The sequence below is a fragment of the Amaranthus tricolor genome, chromosome 4 (genome assembly GCF_026212465.1).
Source record: "Amaranthus tricolor cultivar Red isolate AtriRed21 chromosome 4, ASM2621246v1, whole genome shotgun sequence".
Taxonomy (NCBI): Eukaryota; Viridiplantae; Streptophyta; class Magnoliopsida; order Caryophyllales; family Amaranthaceae; genus Amaranthus; species Amaranthus tricolor.
Genome location: NC_080050.1, coordinates 15,559,941 through 15,579,304, shown reverse-complemented (window position 1 = coordinate 15,579,304; position 19,364 = coordinate 15,559,941). Strand labels below are relative to the sequence as shown.

At 34.9% G+C, this 19,364-nt stretch overlaps 4 protein-coding genes and 1 pseudogene across 4 annotated transcripts; 2 read left to right on the top strand and 3 right to left on the bottom strand.

The window, feature by feature from the left end:
- Positions 1-4,960: 4,960 nt before the first annotated feature.
- On the top strand, positions 4,961-8,001 carry LOC130811489 (NAD(P)H-quinone oxidoreductase chain 4, chloroplastic-like). Its single transcript, XM_057677812.1, has 2 exons — positions 4,961-6,331; positions 6,440-8,001. Exons 1-2 carry the CDS (start codon positions 6,030-6,032, stop codon positions 7,980-7,982), a joined length of 1,845 nt encoding a protein of 614 aa, XP_057533795.1. The 5' UTR covers positions 4,961-6,029; the 3' UTR covers positions 7,983-8,001.
- Positions 8,002-8,179: 178 nt separating this feature from the next.
- LOC130811488 (cytochrome c biogenesis protein CcsA-like) lies at positions 8,180-9,605 on the bottom strand. The gene has a single exon (XM_057677811.1). The coding sequence runs from the start codon at positions 9,145-9,147 to the stop codon at positions 8,185-8,187; it is 963 nt and encodes a 320-aa protein (XP_057533794.1). The 5' UTR covers positions 9,148-9,605; the 3' UTR covers positions 8,180-8,184.
- Positions 9,606-11,648: 2,043 nt separating this feature from the next.
- Positions 11,649-13,735, top strand: LOC130810776 (NAD(P)H-quinone oxidoreductase subunit 5, chloroplastic-like). The gene is made up of 2 exons (XM_057676903.1): positions 11,649-13,478; positions 13,724-13,735. The coding sequence occupies exons 1-2, from the start codon at positions 11,649-11,651 to the stop codon at positions 13,733-13,735; spliced, it is 1,842 nt and encodes a 613-aa protein (XP_057532886.1).
- Positions 13,736-13,797: 62 nt separating this feature from the next.
- Positions 13,798-16,641, bottom strand: LOC130811487 (protein TIC 214-like). Its single transcript, XM_057677810.1, has one exon. The coding sequence runs from the start codon at positions 15,252-15,254 to the stop codon at positions 13,857-13,859; it is 1,398 nt and encodes a 465-aa protein (XP_057533793.1). The 5' UTR covers positions 15,255-16,641; the 3' UTR covers positions 13,798-13,856.
- Positions 16,642-16,980: 339 nt separating this feature from the next.
- On the bottom strand, positions 16,981-17,610 carry LOC130810774 (30S ribosomal protein S4, chloroplastic-like; annotated as a pseudogene).
- Positions 17,611-19,364: the final 1,754 nt, after the last annotated feature.

Here is a 19,364-nt window from a genome sequence, read left to right as displayed (position 1 = left end):
ATTCTAATGGCCTCTAACCTTGCTACCGGAGCAAATGTCTCGGTATAATCAATACCTTCTTGTTGATTATAACCTTTAACCACGAGTCTAGCTTTATTTCTAACAATTATTCCATGCTCATCAAGCTTGTTCCGAAATACCCATTTCAAACCAATAACTTTCTTGTTTTTCGGTTTGGGTTCCAAGTGCCACACTTTATTTCTTTCAAACTCATTTAATTCATCTTGCATGGCAACTATCCAATCGGAATCCTTTAAAGCTTCCTCGTGATTTTTAGGTTCAAGTGATGATAGGAACGCAAAGTGTGCACAAAAGTTTCTCAATTGAGATCTAGTTTGTGTTCCCTTATTTATATCACTTACAATTGAATCAAGAGGATGATATCTTTGATACTTCCAAGGTTTAGGCACAAATTCTCTTGAAGGAACAGTAGCATGTTCTTGTTCAGTAACTTGATTGACATTCTGTTCAGCTACTGGATCATTTTGTTCATCTGTGGGAACAGCTGAATTGGGAACAGTCTGCTGGTCCTGTTGTGCTGGCAGTTCCTGGATTTGGTCAGTTTCTTCTGCATCTTCTTGTATCGACTGTTCGCTTGCTGTTCCTCGATCTTGCACTTTTATTCCTTCATCTTCATCTTCCAAATTTGCAAGACCTATTTTAATATTACTTGTTTCCTATTCACTTGTTGAAAAGTTAGTTTCATCAAAGATTATGTGAACAGACTCCTCTACACACATTGTTCTCTTATTATAAACTCTGTAAGCTTTGCTTTGTGATGAATAACCTAGAAATACTGCCTCATCACTTCTTTCATCAAATTTACCTATGTTTCGTTTTCCATTCACATGAACAAAACATTTGCATCCAAATATACGAAAATAGGAAATATTTGGTTTAACACCTTTGAGCAATTCATAGGGTGTCTTTGAAGTGATTGGTCTAATTAGTACACGATTCAATGTATAGCATGCAGTATTAACGGCTTCTGCCCAAAAATTCCTAGGTAGACCACTAGCAATCAACATGGTCCTAGCCATTTCTTCTAAGGTCCTATTTTTCCTTTCTACCACTCCATTTTGTTGTGGTGTTCTAGGTGCGGAAAAATTGTGATTTATACCATGTTCATTGCAATAATTCATGAAGTTTGAATTTTCAAATTCTTTCCCATGTTCAGACCTAATGTGAACAATTTGATTATTGGTAGATTTTTGTGTTTTATTAGCAAAGGAAACAAACTCATCAAAAGCTTCATCCTTGCTTGCCAAAAATAAGGTCCATGTGAATCTACTATAATCATCAACAACAACAAACACATACTTTTTGCCACTACGGCTTTGTGTTCTCATTGGTCCACATAAATCCATATGAATTAATTCTAATGGTCTAGTGGTAGTCACACCGTTCTTTGATTTAAAGGATGACCGCACTTGTTTTCCTTTAGCACAAGGATCACAAACTTCATTTTTAAGAAATTTTATTACAGGTAATCCTCTTACTAGGTCTTTTGATCTTAAGGTGTTAATCAATGAATAACTAGCATGACCTAGACGCTTGTGCCAAAGAAGTGGGTCTTCTTCAATAACACTTAAACACGTTAGACTGTTTCTGGGAACAGTGTCCAGGTCCACCACATAGGTGTTCCCTTTTCTGATTCCCTCCAGCACAGGGTCTCCTGTACTGTTCCTAGAAATTATGCATTTTTCAGAAGTAAACTTAACAGAGTTACCTTTGTCGCAAAATTGAGAAATACTCAACAAATTGTGTTTTAGATTCTCGACTAAAAATACATTATCAATGGCATGGGAACTAGACCTTCCAACCTTTCCTTTGGCGATTATCTCACCCTTCATGTTGTCACCGAAGGTTACTGTTCCCCCATCATAGGCTTCAAGTGAGAGAAATTTAGATTTATCACCCGTCATATGCTTGGAACACCCACTGTCGAGATACCATGAGTTGTTCCCCCTCACTTGATCCTGCAAAGCAAATTAGTGGTTAGGTGCAGGAACCCATTCATCCTTGGGTTCCTTGTCAACAATATTTGAATCACATTTCTTAATCCATGTACGTTCGACATAATTTTTATTTGCTTTGACATGCTGTTCCTTCTTTATACATTGATGTTTCAGGTGTCCAATTTTACCAAAGAAGGAACATATTTTGCTACTAGGGAGATCTACATAGAACTTTTTCTTTTTATCATTCCTTATATAGCCTAGACCTTCTTTACTTTTGGTTTTAGCATTTAGAATCCATTTGGGAATTTCATTGATTTTCCCTTTTCCTCTTAAGTTTATTTTATTTTTCAAATTTTCATTTTCAATTTCGTAGGATTCTAATTTTGATTTTAATTTTTGAAATTCAGTGCTAACTACGTGAGTGGTTTTATCATTTTCAACTGATTTTGATCTTAACAATTTGCTTTGATTTAATTCAATATTAAGAGTGATATATTCCTGTTTTAATTTCTCCAACTGCTCTTTCAAAATGATATTCTTATCTAGCAAATCAAAAAATCTACTTTGCACATCGATTCTAAAGGAGTTTAGATATGAGATATGATCTTCACTTAAGTTAAGATCTTTCTCAATTTGGAGACACTTAGCTGTTTTTTCGTTTAGCTTTTCTTGTGTCTCTAAAAGTAATTTGATTAAATTATTTTTACTCATGTTGGTCAGTTGTTTAGGGGATGGAACAGAGAGCATTACCTCTTTTTCTTTGGATTCTTCATGAGATGCCATGAGGCATAGGTTTGCTGTTTCCTCCTCCACTGGAGCTTCTGTCTCAGCCTCGCTTTCCGTATCTCCCCAAGCTGCTATCATTGCTTTTCTAAAATCTGTTTTGAAATTACCCTTCTTATATTGTCTTCCAACTTCTTTTGCTTTTCCCTTGCCCTTCTCATTTTTCCATTGAGGGCAATTCTTGATGAAGTGTTCAGTGCTCCCACACTTGTGGCATTCAAAACTTGTCTTCAAGTTCGGTGTTCCCTTCTCTTTGTTATTCCTTTGATTACCATACCTTCTGTTCCTGAAGAATTTTTTGAATTTTCGAGCCAACAGTGCTGCTTCCTCTTCACCAGTTTCTGATTCATCGCTATCATCAGCTGCTAGAGCCAGTCCTTTGTTTCGGGAACTGTCAGCTGTTCCCAAATGCAATTCATGGGTCATAAGAGAACCAGCCAGCTCTTCCAAATTGAACTTGGTGAAATCTTTGGACTCCTGAATGGCTGTTACCTTTGCTCTCCAGCGTTCGTCTTGAGGAAGACTCCTAAGCACTTTTCTAACTTGTTCATCAACGGGAATGATTCTACCAAGAGAGACTAACTCATTCGTAATATTTGTGAACCTAGTGAACATTTCTTGAATGTTTTCCCTAGGTTCCATTACGAATCTTTCATATTTAGACATTAGCAAATCAATCTTGGATCTCTTTACTTCACTAGTACCTTCATGGGTAACTTCGTGCAGGTCCCAAATCTGCTTAGCGGTTTTGCAACCCATAATTCGATTGTGCTCATTTGGACCAAGCCCACAGTGAAGTAACTTGATAGCAAGAGCGTTCATCTCCATCTTTTGAAAATCCTCTTTTTCATATTCAGTGATTGGTTTTGGAACAGCTTCATTGTTGGAGTTGATGGTCGTCACCTCAAAGTCTCCAATTTCAATGACTCTCCAAACTTGATAATTTTCGGCCTTTATGAAGATTTCCATTCTATTTTTCCAGTAGGTATAGAATTTCCCATCGAACATGGGTGGCCTTTGTGTGGAGTACCCCTCTTCCATGCGCTCGTTCATCTTCAACATCTTTCCAGGGAACAGGATACTGCTCTCAGGGTTTCCTGATTAAATGAGGAACAGGGCTCTGATACCAATTGTAGAAATACTAATGGATGATCGAATGCAACAAGAGGGGGGGTGAATTGTTGTGTAGTAGGTTTAAGATTTTTTGCTCAACTTTTTGCGGAATTATAATAAGTATAGAACAAAAACTTAAACTTGAAAACGAAAAGAAAAATAATAAAGGAGACAAAGATTTTACGTGGAAACCTTCTTGGCCTAATAAGAAGGAAAAACCACGACCCCCCGGGATTTCAAAATTCTCACTATGTTTAGGCAATTAGTTACAATTACACAAAACAATGTTTGCTTCACTTGAAGCTTCTCAATTATCTAAATGCTTTACTCAAAGCTTCTCTACTTAGGCCCACTTCTCTTCTCTTCTCTTCTCTTCTCTTCTCTCCTTCTCTTTCTCTTCTCTCGATTCTATTCTCTATTCCCTTAGACTTCCCATAAGTCTAATTACAACAAAACACTCAATTACCCTTTACAAGGCCATTTCTCAAGAGGATAAGAATTAAAATAATTACTTAAGAAAAATATAATAAATTAATTGGCATTGGAAAACTGAAAATATTTTTCTTAAGATGATCTCCCTTTAATGGACACTCTTGAATCCTAAAAGGATTGATTTTTGATTCGAGCAAAGTCCCTTCTATTTATAGAGGGAACAGCCAGCAGTTACCATAAGCATAACGTCCACTATCTCACACATACCTCCACTACCCCCACGTTCTCAAAACAAAAGGTGGTGGAATTATGCGTGTCCGGCTGTTATTTGCTCAAAGAAAAATCAGTTTCCTTATGCTAAAAATAGCATAGGAGTTTAAAACATAAGATCCTAAAAAATAGGAGATCTAAATCTAATTAAGAAAAAGTCTTGGGCTATTTTTAGAAAACCTAAAAATAGATTTGCCAATTAACTTACTAATTAATTTAAGCAATTAAATTAATTCTAAACCATTACATCAACTTAAAAACAGAAAATAATTAATTCGCAATTTTTCAGTCGATGCTATTCTTCAGACCTGCATCGTGAGGAACAGCGTACTGTCTCCATCTACAACATTCGTCAGAACTTTAACTCTAGGAACAGTAGACTGTTTTCCAGAGCAATTTCCGTCTGTGGACTGTGGGGGACGGGATTACCTTATTGGTTTGTGCAAGTCTTTTTGTTTCATTAACTATTACTATTCTAAATACGTCCTGGTATGGGATTATTTGGACTACAAAATCAAATCAGATTCTAGAACAAGATCTGATAAGCGCTAGTCAACAAATAGGAATTCATTTATCAACCGATTTTTTCCTTCCATTTGAACTCATTTCAATAATTCTTTTAGTTGCTTTAATAGGTGCAATTGGCGTGGCTCGTCAATAATAATTCATTTGATTTTTTAAAATAGCAATCAAAAAAAATGATATTTTATCATATTCATTTTCATTCTAGTCAATCAAATTGGTTTAATTCAATTTATTATTCTATTATCATATCATTTTTTTGTTCTTCATTTTTTTTTGTATTATAACTTATTATATTCTAGTTAATCAAATGGGTTTAATTGTTGTTCATATTCAAATGAATAGAGATTGATAAGGAGTTGGTCAATGATACTCGAACATGTACTTGTTTTGAGTTCTTTTTTATTTTCGATCGGCATTTATGGATTAGTCACGAGTCGAAATTTGGTTCGGGCTCTGATGTGTCTTGAACTTATATTGAATGCAGTTAATCTAAATTTTGTAACATTTTCTGATTTTTTTGATAGTCGCCAATTAAAAGGAAATATTTTCTCAATTTTTGTTATAGCTATTGCAGCCGCTGAAGCAGCTATTGGCCCGGCTATTGTTTCTTCAATTTATCGTAACAGAAAATCAATTCGTATCAATCAATCGAATTTATTGAATAAATAGTTTATAGTATTTATTTTTTCATTTTTTTAGTCTAAAATTTTATTCTAGAAATTGAAATTTGAATAATCATTAATTCAAATTAAATTCCTAGATATCACACTTTAAGATATACTTTCACAAATGTAAGAAATCAAAGTATTTTGGACCTCTTTTACATTTATCTATTTTATATTTAGTTTCTAATATTCTAATAAGTCGCCGATCCAATCCAGAATTAGATCGAACTTCTGGGAAATCATCGATTCGTCTGGTAATTTATTCATCTGGTATTTTAATATGTATTTCATTTACTTTACTAGAACTAGAACTAGATCGAAAATTAATGAAGTTAAAAAAATTATAGATCCAATGTCACATTCAGTTAAGATTTATGATACATGTATAGGATGTACTCAATGTGTCCGAGCTTGCCCCACAGATGTATTAGAAATGATACCTTGGGATGGATGTAAGGCTAAACAAATAGCTTCTGCTCCAAGAACAGAGGATTGTGTTGGTTGTAAGAGATGTGAATCTGCTTGTCCAACAGATTTTTTAAGCGTTCGAGTTTATTTATGGCATGAAACAACTCGCAGTATGGGTCTAGCTTATTGATACGTTTCAGAAAATTCCATTTGAATCCATTTATTCTATCATTGGATTTTTTTTTACCGACAAAAACCCGTACCCCAAAAAATATCTTTTTGGGTACGGGTTTTTTTGGCCCAAGTGTATCTTGTCTTTACTACGAATTATTTTCCCTGGTTAACAACAATTGTAGTTTTACCCATATTTGCAGGTTCTTTAATTTTCTTATTTCCTCATAGAGGAAATAAGGTTATCCGCTGGTATACTATATGTATATCCATTTTAGAGCTCCTTCTAACAACTTATGCGTTTTGTTATCATTTCCAACCGGACGATCCATTAATCCAACTGTCAGAAGATTATAAATGGATCCAATTTTTTGATTTCCATTGGAGATTAGGAATTGACGGACTTTCGATAGGACCCATTTTACTGACGGGATTCATCACCACTTTAGCTACTCTAGCGGCTTGGCCGGTTACTCGAGATTCTCGATTATTCCATTTCCTAATGTTAGCAATGTATAGTGGTCAAATAGGATCATTTTCGTCCCGAGACCTTTTACTTTTTTTCCTAATGTGGGAATTAGAATTAATTCCTGTTTATCTACTTTTATCCATGTGGGGAGGAAAAAAACGTCTCTACTCTGCTACGAAATTTATTTTGTATACTGCAGGGGGTTCCATTTTTCTATTATTGGGAGTTCTGGGTATTGGTTTATATGGTTCCAATGAACCGACATTAAATTTGGAAACATTAATTAATCAATCGTATCCTGTAGCATTAGAAATAATATTCTATATTGGATTTTTTATTGCTTTTGCTGTCAAATTGCCCATTATACCTTTACATACATGGTTACCAGATACCCACGGAGAAGCACATTACAGTACTTGTATGCTTCTAGCTGGAATCTTATTAAAAATGGGAGCATATGGATTGATTCGGATCAATATGGAATTATTACCTCACGCTCATTCTATATTTTCTCCTTGGTTGATAATAATAGGCACAATACAAATAATCTATGCAGCTTTAACATCTCCCGGGCAACGTAATTTAAAAAAAAGAATAGCCTATTCCTCTGTATCTCACATGGGTTTCATAATTATAGGAATTAGTTCTATAACTGATACGGGGCTTAATGGGGCCATTTTACAAATAATTTCTCATGGATTTATTGGTGCTGCACTTTTTTTCTTAGCGGGAACGAGTTACGATAGAATACGTCTTGTTTATCTCGACGAAATGGGCGGAATAGCGATTCTAATGCCAAAAATATTCACACTCTTTAGTAGCTTTTCAATGGCATCCCTTGCACTACCGGGAATGAGTGGTTTCATTGCAGAATTAATAGTATTTTTTGGAATAATTACCAGCCAAAAATATCTATTAATACCTAAAATACTAATTATTTTTGGAATGGCAATTGGAATGGTATTAACTCCTATTTATTTATTATCTATGTTACGTCAAATGTTCTATGGATATAAATTATTTAACAGTACAAACTCTTACTTTTTTGATGTTGGGCCGCGAGAGTTGTTTGTTTCGACTTCTATCTTTCTGCCAGTACTAGGTATTGGAGTTTACCCAGATTTCGTTCTCTCACTATCAGTTGAGAAAGTGGAAGCTATTGTATCGAATTTTTTTTATAGATAGATTTCTTTTCATTTGATTAAATCAAATGAAAAGGAAGTTTTCTTTACATAACAAAGAAACAAAACTGAATCGCAATTCGAATCAGGCATGTTTAACGTTTGTGAGAACCGTTTAAATCATGATTTAAACGGTTCTCACCTGCTTATAATAAACTTGCTTATGTCTTGTCCTATATTTGTATTTGTAAGGTCTTTTCTTCCATTTAATTAAGCGTTAATGGAAATGAACCATAACTATGTAGCCCTATTCCTAATAGATTGACCCCAAAATAGCATATCCAAATTATAAGAAAACCTATAAACGCCACAATTGCAGAACTTGCACTCCGAAAATTTCGATTTGTTCGGATATGTAAATAAATTGCAAATACGGTCCAAGTGATAAATGCCCAAGTTTCTTTGGGGTCCCAATTCCAATACGATCCCCACGCCTCATTGGCCCATACTGCTCCTGAAAGAATACCCATAGTTAAAAAGATAAAGCCTAGACTAATAACACGATAACTCCAATGATCCAGCTGTTCAATCAATTGGGATCTGTAATAATTTCGAACATAAAAGGGCGAAGTGTTTTGGACACTATTGGTTTTTTCATTCATGTATTGAATCTCAGCGAAGAAAAATGACTTATTTAATACATATTTTCGTTTATCAAAAATATATTTTTGAAATGTAATCGTTAGAAGTGTTACTGATAATAATGATCCACATAAAAGAGCTGCATAACCTAATACCATCATACTTACATGCATCATTAACCATTGAGATTGGAGAGCGGGTACTAATATTGCGGATTGATGCATTTCTGTTAAAAAGCCCGACGTAGCAAATCCTTGAGTCAAAATAGCACTTGGCGCAGTTATTGCACTTAACGAATTTTTATCTTTTTTTAAAAAATATGGAATCAAATGACTAAGGTAGAAACTCCAGGAAAGGAAGATTAATGATTCATATAGATCACCTAATGGTAAATGTTTCCAATAAACCCAACGAGTAATTAATAATCCTGTTAGACAGAAAAAAGTAACTATCATGCCGTTTTCGAATGAATTATATAGTCCTACTTTTTCATTGACTAATAAAGTGATCAAATGGAGTATAATTACAACGGAAACCGTTGAAAAGGAAATATGAGTTAAAATATGCTCTAAAGTGGAAAAAATCATAATATAAAATTAAAAAAAAAAATGCATTTTCATTATTTATTATAGGTTATAGGACTGTTGAAATTTTTTAAGAATTTCAACAATGTCATGCCGCCACTCGGACTCGAACCGAGATGCTCTCGCACTGCTTCCTAAGAGCAGCGTGTCTACCGATTTCACCATAGCGGCTTGTTTGAAATCATAATAACCCATTTTTATTTATTCGTCGAGATTAATTCAATATAATATTTTATTTTTTGAACCATTTCAATTAAATCAAAATGACTACAAAAGTATTTGCAAACCAAAATTGAAATGGTTCATATTCATGATAATAATAACTTTTTTCGTTATTTTTTTTGTATTTTAAATCAATTTTTAATTTAATTTTATAGTACTCTTTTAATTTGTCAACGGACTTTTGTATAGTTTATGTTTTCTTGAAATAAAACCTTGTAACTAGAAGATTCTTCGTTTCAGCCCAGGATAGACCTCAATAAAGGTCTTTCTCACTTTCTTTTTTTGATAAAAAAATATAATTTTTTAGCTGATTTCAAAACTAACAAATAACAAATACATAGATTATTGCACTACATAAAAAAATCGAATAGTTTGGATCCAAAATTCAACACGGCATCGAAAGGATTTTTTCTTTAAATAGATAGTTTTTTATCCAAAATAAACAAAATAAACAAATTGGTAGAATTTTTACGGGTAAGTATTGAACCGGATATAGCATATAAAAAAATCCGGATCTCTATTGAAACGTTTTTCAAAAACAAAAAAAAAAATTCTTTCCACATATATATAATATTCAAGTAAAACTAAAATATAGTTTTAAATTTAAAGGGCTTTTTATTTATTTTCAACGGGGGAATATAGAGAATATAGCAACTTCAAGAAATAATGCTTCCGTAAGTTAAAGTGGAACCACTTTCTATTTGTCTTTTTTTACAAAATAGATAGAAAAAACTTTTCTGAGTTTTTTTATTGTATTGTGACAAAATAAATATATATAAATATATTAAAGGGTTGATTAAGGGTTGATGGGGAAAATCCCCATCTTATATCTTATAAATAACAAAAATAGACTCAAAAAAAAGGTGATGAAATATTCTCTATATATAGTTTTTCAAACAAAAAGTACTATTTTATGGTCGGCTTAAGAGTTGTTATTTTCCATATCATAAACAAAAAGTCCCAATTTTATATAGTTCGAAATATTTAGTAAATCCAAACTTATTTAAAATTTAAATCGTTTCTTTTCGATATTTTAGATTCTAAATAAAAAAGGAAATTATTCCGAATTTGGTATACCTTTTTTCTTTGAGTCATGTGGATTTGGATTATTCCAAGGTTTGATTACTTATTTTTCTTACAAAAAAACTTTTGGAATTCCCAGTAGCAATAGATTTTGCTAAAGAAAAGGCTTTTAACGCTGCCCAATGCCCCTTTTTTTTCCAAAGATTTTTTCGAATACGCTTTTTGTAAATCGAAGTACGTTTTTTTGGAACTGCCATTTCAATTTTAATTGATTATTCAGTGTTAGATTTTGGATGTGAAAGACATCTAGTGTTCAAACGAATCTTTGTTTTCTATTAATTATCTATGTATTTAGATTCTAGACGATACCCTCTATTATTCAATTTTTGAAAATGGAAAAACATAATATAACTATAAACTAGAAATATATTTTCTATATTTTTCTTCTATTTCTTTTTGCTGTGTTACATTTAATTTCCATGTATGTAGCAAATCACATTGAAAACTTTAATAACCCAACCTTTAAATTAGATTTAAATTGAAAAACTTAAATTCATTTTTGAAAATATATCGAAGTTTTTATTTTCAAATTGAAATGATCTCAATAAATGAATTTGTTTAAAAGATCCAAGATTTTAGCCATTTTTTTATTCTATGTTATAGAAACTAGAAAGTAAAGTTAAAGTAACCGATATAAAAAATCGATAACTAAAAAAATAGAAGTTTTTCTATGTTTTTGTTTGGAATAGAAGACAATCAAATCATTTTGCATAAAATAAGTTATTAATTGTGAATAACCTACAAAATAAATTATTAAAAATATTTCATTTTTTTTATCATTATTGACTTTATTAGATCTTTTAATAGATTTTAAGATTTTGTTTAGCCTTTAATTCTGAAATTCTGAATATATTTTCGAAATAACTTAAATCGAAATGAAAGTGGAATTTGTTTTATCTTCCTATGCAATATTTTGCATTTATTCTTACGTATTCACTTTTACTAACAAATACATTATTTGAATTTGACCAATTATAATTTCGTGGTTTGAATATTAAAAAAATACTTCCACATCAATATTAATATTTGATATCGACTTGAAAAAAACAAAAAAAAATTCTATTTCGATTTAAGTTATTAGATATCTTAATTTTTTTATTGATTTCTTTCAAAAGAGGCAAGAGCCTATGAATCGTAAACAAAAAAATAAATATTAATTAAATACAAAAAAATAAAATATAAAAATTTTCTATTCTATTATGGAACATATATACCAATATGCATGGATCATACCCTTACTTCCACTTCCAGTTCCTTTGTTAATAGGAGCTGGACTTTTCTTTTTTCCGATAGCAACAAAAAATCTTCGACGGATATGGGCTTTTTCGAGTATTTCGTTGTTAAGTATAGTTATGGTTTTTTCGATGAATCTGTCTATTCAGCAAATAAATAGTAATTTTATTTACCAATATGTCTGGTCTTGGACCATTAATAATGATTTTTCTTTAGAATTTGGCTACTTGCTCGATCCACTTACTTCTATTATGTCAATGTTAATTACTACTGTTGCAATTCTGGTTCTTATTTATAGTGATAATTATATGTCTCATGATCAGGGATATTTGCGATTTTTTGCGTATATGAGTTTTTTCAATACGTCGATGTTGGGTTTAGTTACTAGTTCAAATTTGATACAAATTTATATTTTTTGGGAATTAGTTGGAATGTGTTCATATCTATTAATAGGTTTTTGGTTCACAAGGCCTATTGCCGCAAATGCTTGTCAAAAAGCGTTTGTGACTAATCGTGTAGGAGATTTTGGTTTATTATTAGGAATTTTAGGTCTTTATTGGATAACAGGTAGTTTCGAATTTCGGGATTTGTTTGAAATATTCAATAACTTAATTAATGCTAATCAGGTCAATTCCTTATTTTGTATTTTATGTGCTTTCTTATTATTTGCTGGTGCAATTGCTAAATCTGCCCAATTTCCCCTTCATGTATGGTTACCCGATGCTATGGAGGGACCTACCCCTATTTCAGCTCTTATACATGCTGCTACCATGGTAGCAGCGGGAATTTTTCTAGTCGCTCAACTGCTTCCTCTTTTCATAGTTATACCTTACATAATGTATGGAATATCTTTTATAGGTATAATAACAGTACTTTTAGGCGCGACTTTAGCTCTTGCTCAAAAAGACATTAAGCGAAGTTTAGCTTATTCTACAATGTCTCAATTGGGTTATATGATGTTAGCTCTAGGTATGGGTTCTTATCGAGCGGGTTTATTTCATTTGATTACTCATGCTTATTCAAAAGCATTATTGTTTTTAGGGTCCGGATCTATTATTCATTCAATGGAAACTATTGTTGGATATTCTCCGGATAAAAGTCAGAATATGATTCTTATGGGGGGGTTAACAAAACATGTGCCAATTACAAAAAATGCTTTTTTAATAGGTACACTTTCTCTTTGTGGTATTCCACCGCTTGCTTGTTTTTGGTCCAAAGATGAAATTCTTAATGATAGTTGGATCTATTCGCCAATTTTTGCAATAATAGCTTATTTCACAGCTGGATTAACCGCCTTTTATATGTTTCGAATCTATTTACTTACGTTTGAAGGCCATTTAAACCTTTTTTTTAAAAATTACAGTGGAAAAAAAAGTAGTTCGTTTTATTCAATATCTTTATGGGGTAAAAAAGAATTAAAAAGCATTAATCCAAAATTTCCTTTATTAACCTTATTAACACTGAATAATAAAGAAAAGACTCATTTCTTTTTGAAAAAACCATATCAAATTGATAGAAATTTCCGAAAAATGATGCGACCTTTTCTTACTATTACTGATTTTGCCAATAAGAATATTTCTTTATATCCTCATGAATCGGACAATACTATGTTATTTCCTCTGATTGTATTGATTCTGTTTACTTTTTTTATTGGATTCATAGGAATTCCATTTAATAAAGAAGAAATGGATTTGGATATATTAACTAAATGGTTAAATCCATCTATAAATCTTTTACATTCAAATTCGAATGATTCCGTAGATTGGTATGATTTTGTGATAAATGCAACTTTTTCGGTGAGTATAGCCTATTTAGGAATATTTATAGCCTTCCTTTTGTATAAACCCATTTATTCATCATTAAAAAGTTTTGACTTAATCAATTCATTTGATAAAAAAGGTCAAAAGAGAGTTTTTGGGGACAAAATATTAAATATAATATATAATTGGTCTGCTAACCGCGGTTATATAGATGCTTTTTATGAAATATTCTTAATTAAGGGTGTAAGAGCTTTAGCTGAACTAATTTCTGCTTTTGATAGACGAATAATTGATGGGATTCCGAATGGTTTTGGTGTTACCAGTTTTTTTGTAGGGGAGGGTATTAAGTATGTAGGAGGGGGTCGAATCTCCTCGTATCTTTTTTGGTATTTATTCTATGTATCCATTTTTTTATTAATTTACTATTTTGTTTTCTAAGCATAATCTTGTTTTTTTATCGAGTACATCTATATAAAAAATGTCTTTGTCTAGAACCGTAATTCTATTATTTAATTCATTGCTTAAACTGTTTCTTTTTTGTTCATTTGTAGAAATCCAATTATTGGATAGTTCATCATCATATAAGAATTTTTCTGTTGTATACAAAGAAATCTTTCTTTGTATCATTTCCCAGAAAATTGATAAACTGGGTGGATATGTAAAAGAAATTCTTTGTTTTCCATCATTTTGACATGTATAAAAAAAATATTGTGACATTTCATTTCTTACCGCATTTTCAAATCGATTGTTTTTTATATATCGCGTTGGACGATTCCAACGTTTATAGTCGAAAAGAAGAAAAAGAAGGGATTTTTCAAACCCGAAGAATTTTTTCTTTTCTTCTTTAAGTATTTCTAACGAAGTTGGGCTATTTTTATAGCATGCTTCTTTTAAGTGCAAGTGGAATTCATCCTTTGTTTTGTCCTTTCCATTCACTCGGATCTTTTCCATTTCATCGATTTGGATTTTGTCCGGATCCTCCTTTTCTTCCGAAAAAAGGGAAGGAGAAGGATCTTCTTCGGTGAATCCCTCTTCTTCCTGTTCTGTTTCTTCCTCACTTTCTTTCGTTTCTGGGGTTTCTTTCAGTTTTTTAGTAAAAATAGGTGACGGCATTCTGCCTAAATAGTAGACACAGGTAATAAAGAAGAGAATACTAAAGATTCGAGCCATAGAATTTCTCAATTCTGACACAAGGTACTTATTAGATCGAATAGAATGATTTTGCTGTATCCAGACTAATACCAATCCAACCCATTTCATGAATAAAATGTGACCAATTAACCAACCAACAAAACTACTTGTTACAAATAACATCTTGTTGTTGCATCGAAACATATAAATGTTGACTAATCTGGCTAACGTTGAACTTGGTAAAATGAAATAGTTGAATAATTGAAAAATGAGATTATTCAGGAATACACATTGAATGCTGAGATTACGCATTGAATTTCTGCTAGTAGATCCATAATCAAAAAAGTGTTTGTGATTGTTCCAGAAGAAATGAAACAAAAGATAGGGTAGAGCTAGGACAGTTATTGTATGAGGTCTACCCAATGCTAGATGCAGAGGCGTATAATAGATCGATATGAACATCATGAGCTGTCCCATAATAAAACCAGTTGTTGCTGATACCTTCTTCTCGGTTCCTTCTTCTCCTTCTTCCATAACCTGAGATCGGAGAAGGAAGAGATAAGAGGGCCCTATGGAGAATGTGGTCAGAAATCCATAATAGAGTCCGACCACAACGACCGAATTGATTATCTTCATGCCTAAGGATACTAGATTACCTAGTAGAAAAGATTGAAAAATCATCACAAACCTCCCTTTTTCGTTTGTATTGCAATTTCTGGATTATTATATGATGATTTTTTAACTTTAACTTTCCATATATAAATATAGAAATAGAAAGAGATAGACTAGAAACGACATCTCTTATGTCGATGACACCAAAGAGATATTAAATGAATGGAATTGGGATATAGATGGAATATAATGAAATAGAGCCACTTTGAGGTTCCCTATGAAATGAGGCATGGAAGGGAGCCACTACGAAGAAGTTACGGGAGTTACGAAAGAAGTTTCGAGCTCGTATTGGTCATGGGTTGAGAACGGGAATTGAACTGTATGAGATCGAGTCTCCCGTTGTTCCTCAGTAGCTCAGTGGTAGAGCGGTCGGCTGTTAACCGATTGGTCGTAGGTTCGAATCCTACTTGGGGAGATTGGATTCATTCTTCATTCTTTAATTCAGAACGAAGGGGCTCGCTTTGACCGTTAAGAGTAAGTGTGTGACCCCTTCCCTGTCTTTTTTTCTATCTCGTCGTATCACATTCTCATTCTGTTCGGCGCTATTTGAAAATCTCCGTCAATACCTCGGTGTAGGTCCGGGAGAATCTTTTGTTCCATAGTCCTGGGGCTATTTACAACTAGCCAATTAAGAATTCTCGGATGTACTAGCAGTGCATCAAAGATGCAGTCATTGATTCTCCCGAGAGGCTACAATTACCGCGAGCAAACATAAAACATATTAATGACATGATGAGGAACGCATTTTTGCTATAAACAAAAAAAATATGCTGGTGGTCTGGGCATACTATATGTAAGTATAAGTCCATTCACGATAACACGTAATAAAAAAAAAGTAAGGCCCATTCCACTTCGACAAAAGACCCACACCCAAGTTCCATAGCTTTGGGTTCTCTATCCCGATCATGATTTTCCTACTCCCAAAGGGGAAAGGTCCTTCCCTTTGGGGTCGGTTGTGGGCGAGGAGGGATTCGAACCCCCGACACCGTGGTTCGTAGCCACGTGCTCTAATCCTCTGAGCTACAGGCCCCACCCCGCCTCCACTGGATCTGTTTCCGGGGGTATCCTCAAAAAAAGGAACCTTTCCTCTCCCCAGCCATTTCGGGTTACGAAGGTGTGAAAGCGCGTTTCTCTCTACTCTATAAGAATAAGAACGGTGCATTCCGAGGTGTGAAGTGGGAGAGAAGGAATGTCATAATTGGGTTTTTGAATAAGACGACCTTTTCATTCTTATTACTTTTTCATATTGAAAAAGTAATAAGAATGAGAGGTGTTAAGCTTTTTATCATCCTGGCGTCGAGCTATTTTTCCGCAGGACCTCCCCTACAGTATCGTCACCGCAGTAGAGTTTAACCACCAAGTTCGGGATGGATTGGTGTGGTTCCTCTACGCCTAGGACACCAGAATATCGAACCACGAACAAAGAAAGGCATGAGAGAAAGGCATATTAGCTAGTGATTGTGAGGCCCCAATTCTTAACTGGCGGGGACACCAAAGGCCTCCGCCCTTCCATCTCTTGGTATAGATATAGATAGGGAGGGAGGGCAGGGCTTTTGGTTTTTTCATGTTGTCAAAGAGTTGAACAATGATTTTTTCGTGTTGTCAAAGAATTGAACAATGAAAATGGATGGCGAGTGCCCGATCCAATTGATCGGGCCATGTAGGAACAAGGTTCAAGTCTATCGGTCTGTTAGGATGCCTCAGCTGCATACATCACTGCACTTCCACTTGACACCTATCGTAATGATAAACGGCTCATCTCGCCGTGACGAGAATAATATTCTACCACTAGTAATTCATTTATTTTCAAACCGACCCACTTACTATCTATTATTTGATTGACTAATCCTTTATACGGGAATGGTTGAAGAGTCAAATGTTTGGGCAATTCCTCCCGAGGGGATGAATCAAGAGAATTTTGAATTAGAACTCTGGATTTTTGTTCATCCCTGGACATAATAGTATCTTGAGGTTTGCAACGATAACTTGGTATATCTACTATACGGCCATTAACTAAAATATGTCTATGGTTAACTAATTGGCGGGCTCCAGGAATAGTCGGAGCCATACCCAATCGAAAAAGTATGTTATCCAAATGCATTTCAAGTAATTGTAGTAAAACCTGACCTGTTGACCCTTTGGCTTTTCTGGCGATACGGACATATTTAAGTAATTGTCTTTCTGTAATACCATAATGAAAACGCAATTTTTGTTTTTCTTCTAGACGAATACGATATTGAGATCTTTTCCCGGAACGTGATTGGTTTCTAAGATCACTTCCGGCTCTAGGCCTTTTATTAGTTAGTCCAGGTAAAGCCCCAAGACGGCGTATTTTTTTGAAACGAGGCCCTCGTTAACGCGACATAAAGACTCCTTTCTTTATTTCTTTTCTTTAATTTCTATTCATTAATTTCCGATTTACGTTCTGACTTGAGCGTCGGAGGGGTTTTCCGGGAGATCACCCCCCGGACAAGGCTAACGTGTTATGTTGCAGGAATTCAGGTCGCCTCCTCTCATAAGTCGCTTCTCTTGATCACACTTCTACTTATCTCCAGGTATTTCAAGTATATCCTACTTCCCCGTTTCATCACCGAAACAGTTTGGCGCCGTCTGTGGGGAAGTGTACAAGAAGTCATGGCTCCCAAGAAGAACCCGACTCAAACCGCCACCGTGCATAGCACAGACACAGACACTTCAGCGGGTCACGCTAATAATCAAGCCGTGACTCGCCGTGATCTGGACATGCTAGCGCGAAATCTCACGGCCGCGTTCTCTGAACAACTCCGCGCCGTCATAAACAATACCCCTACTCAACAACGGGTACTGGAAGACATGGCGAACCAAATAAAAAACTTAGAGGAACGAATCGAGCCCCGTCAAGAGATACCAAAATCTCATGAATCTCAAGACGGGAACTCGAGGACTTCCCATTCCAGTAGACGCAATAAAAATAGGCGGGAAAGGTCCAGAACTTACCCGCACCATAGCAAGACAGGTACACGAGATGGAGAATCCAAAACCGCCACTCCAGATGCCCGAACCTTCATAGAGAGCAAAAAGCGAAAGACGTCTGAGAGCGTCCAATCCCTGGTAGATAAAAGAAGGGAGGAAAGGAAGAAGGCACAACTCGCCGGGTCTAGCCGTCCCCTCACTCCCACCTCCATGCCGCGGAATGAGGACGACAAGAGTGTCCTTCCTGAAGAGCCCATAGCATTAGTCTCTCCCCTGGCCAGAGAGATACTGAATACTCCCAATCCCGGGAAAATAAAGGTACCAAACATGGCTGCTTTCGATGGCACGTCATGCCCGCAGGAGCATTTGACGGCGTATAAGAATCTTATGTTGTTGTACACCACCAACTCATCGTTATGGTGTAAGTTCTTTCCAACTACTCTTACAGGAGTAGCTTTGACGTGGTACACCTCCCTTCCCGGAGGAAGCATCCACAACTTTGCCCAACTAAAGGGCAAGTTCTTGGGCCACTTTATAGCCTCAAGAAGGCAGGAGAAATCAAACTTCCACCTGCTTAGTGTCACTCAATTGGAAGGAGAGTCCATATCCTCATATCTTAAGAAGTTCCATGAGGCAGTGCTGGAAGTGACTGATTTGGAGGAGTCGGTTGCCTTGAACGCCCTAATCAACGGAATGAAGGCCCAACGGCTGAAGTTCCAGTTGGTTGAAAGTCAAGTAAAGACGTATGCAGAGGCCATGAAACAATGCCAAAGTTATGTCACGGCGTCAGAGATATGTCAAGCACATGATCCGAAAAGGCGAAAATTTGAGAAAAAAGATGTCGGGCCCCCCCATCAATGCAGGGAGCCGCATTCTTCGAGGAGAGAGAAGAATTACATGCCGCGTCGTCCTACGCCGCCGTCTGATATGGGACCTCCACGAGCCCGACACGTATACGTTACAGAAGGAGAAACTAGGACGCGGAATCTGGGAGATGGAGGAAACGACCCCATATTCAATCGAAACAGGAGGGACATTTTCTTCGCTGTTCGAGATCAATTGCCAGCTCCACCTCCAGTTACCACCCCCTCTGATAGGCGCAACTATAATCTGTGGTGTGATTATCACAAAGAGCACGGCCATACTCTGGCACAATGTCGCGAACTA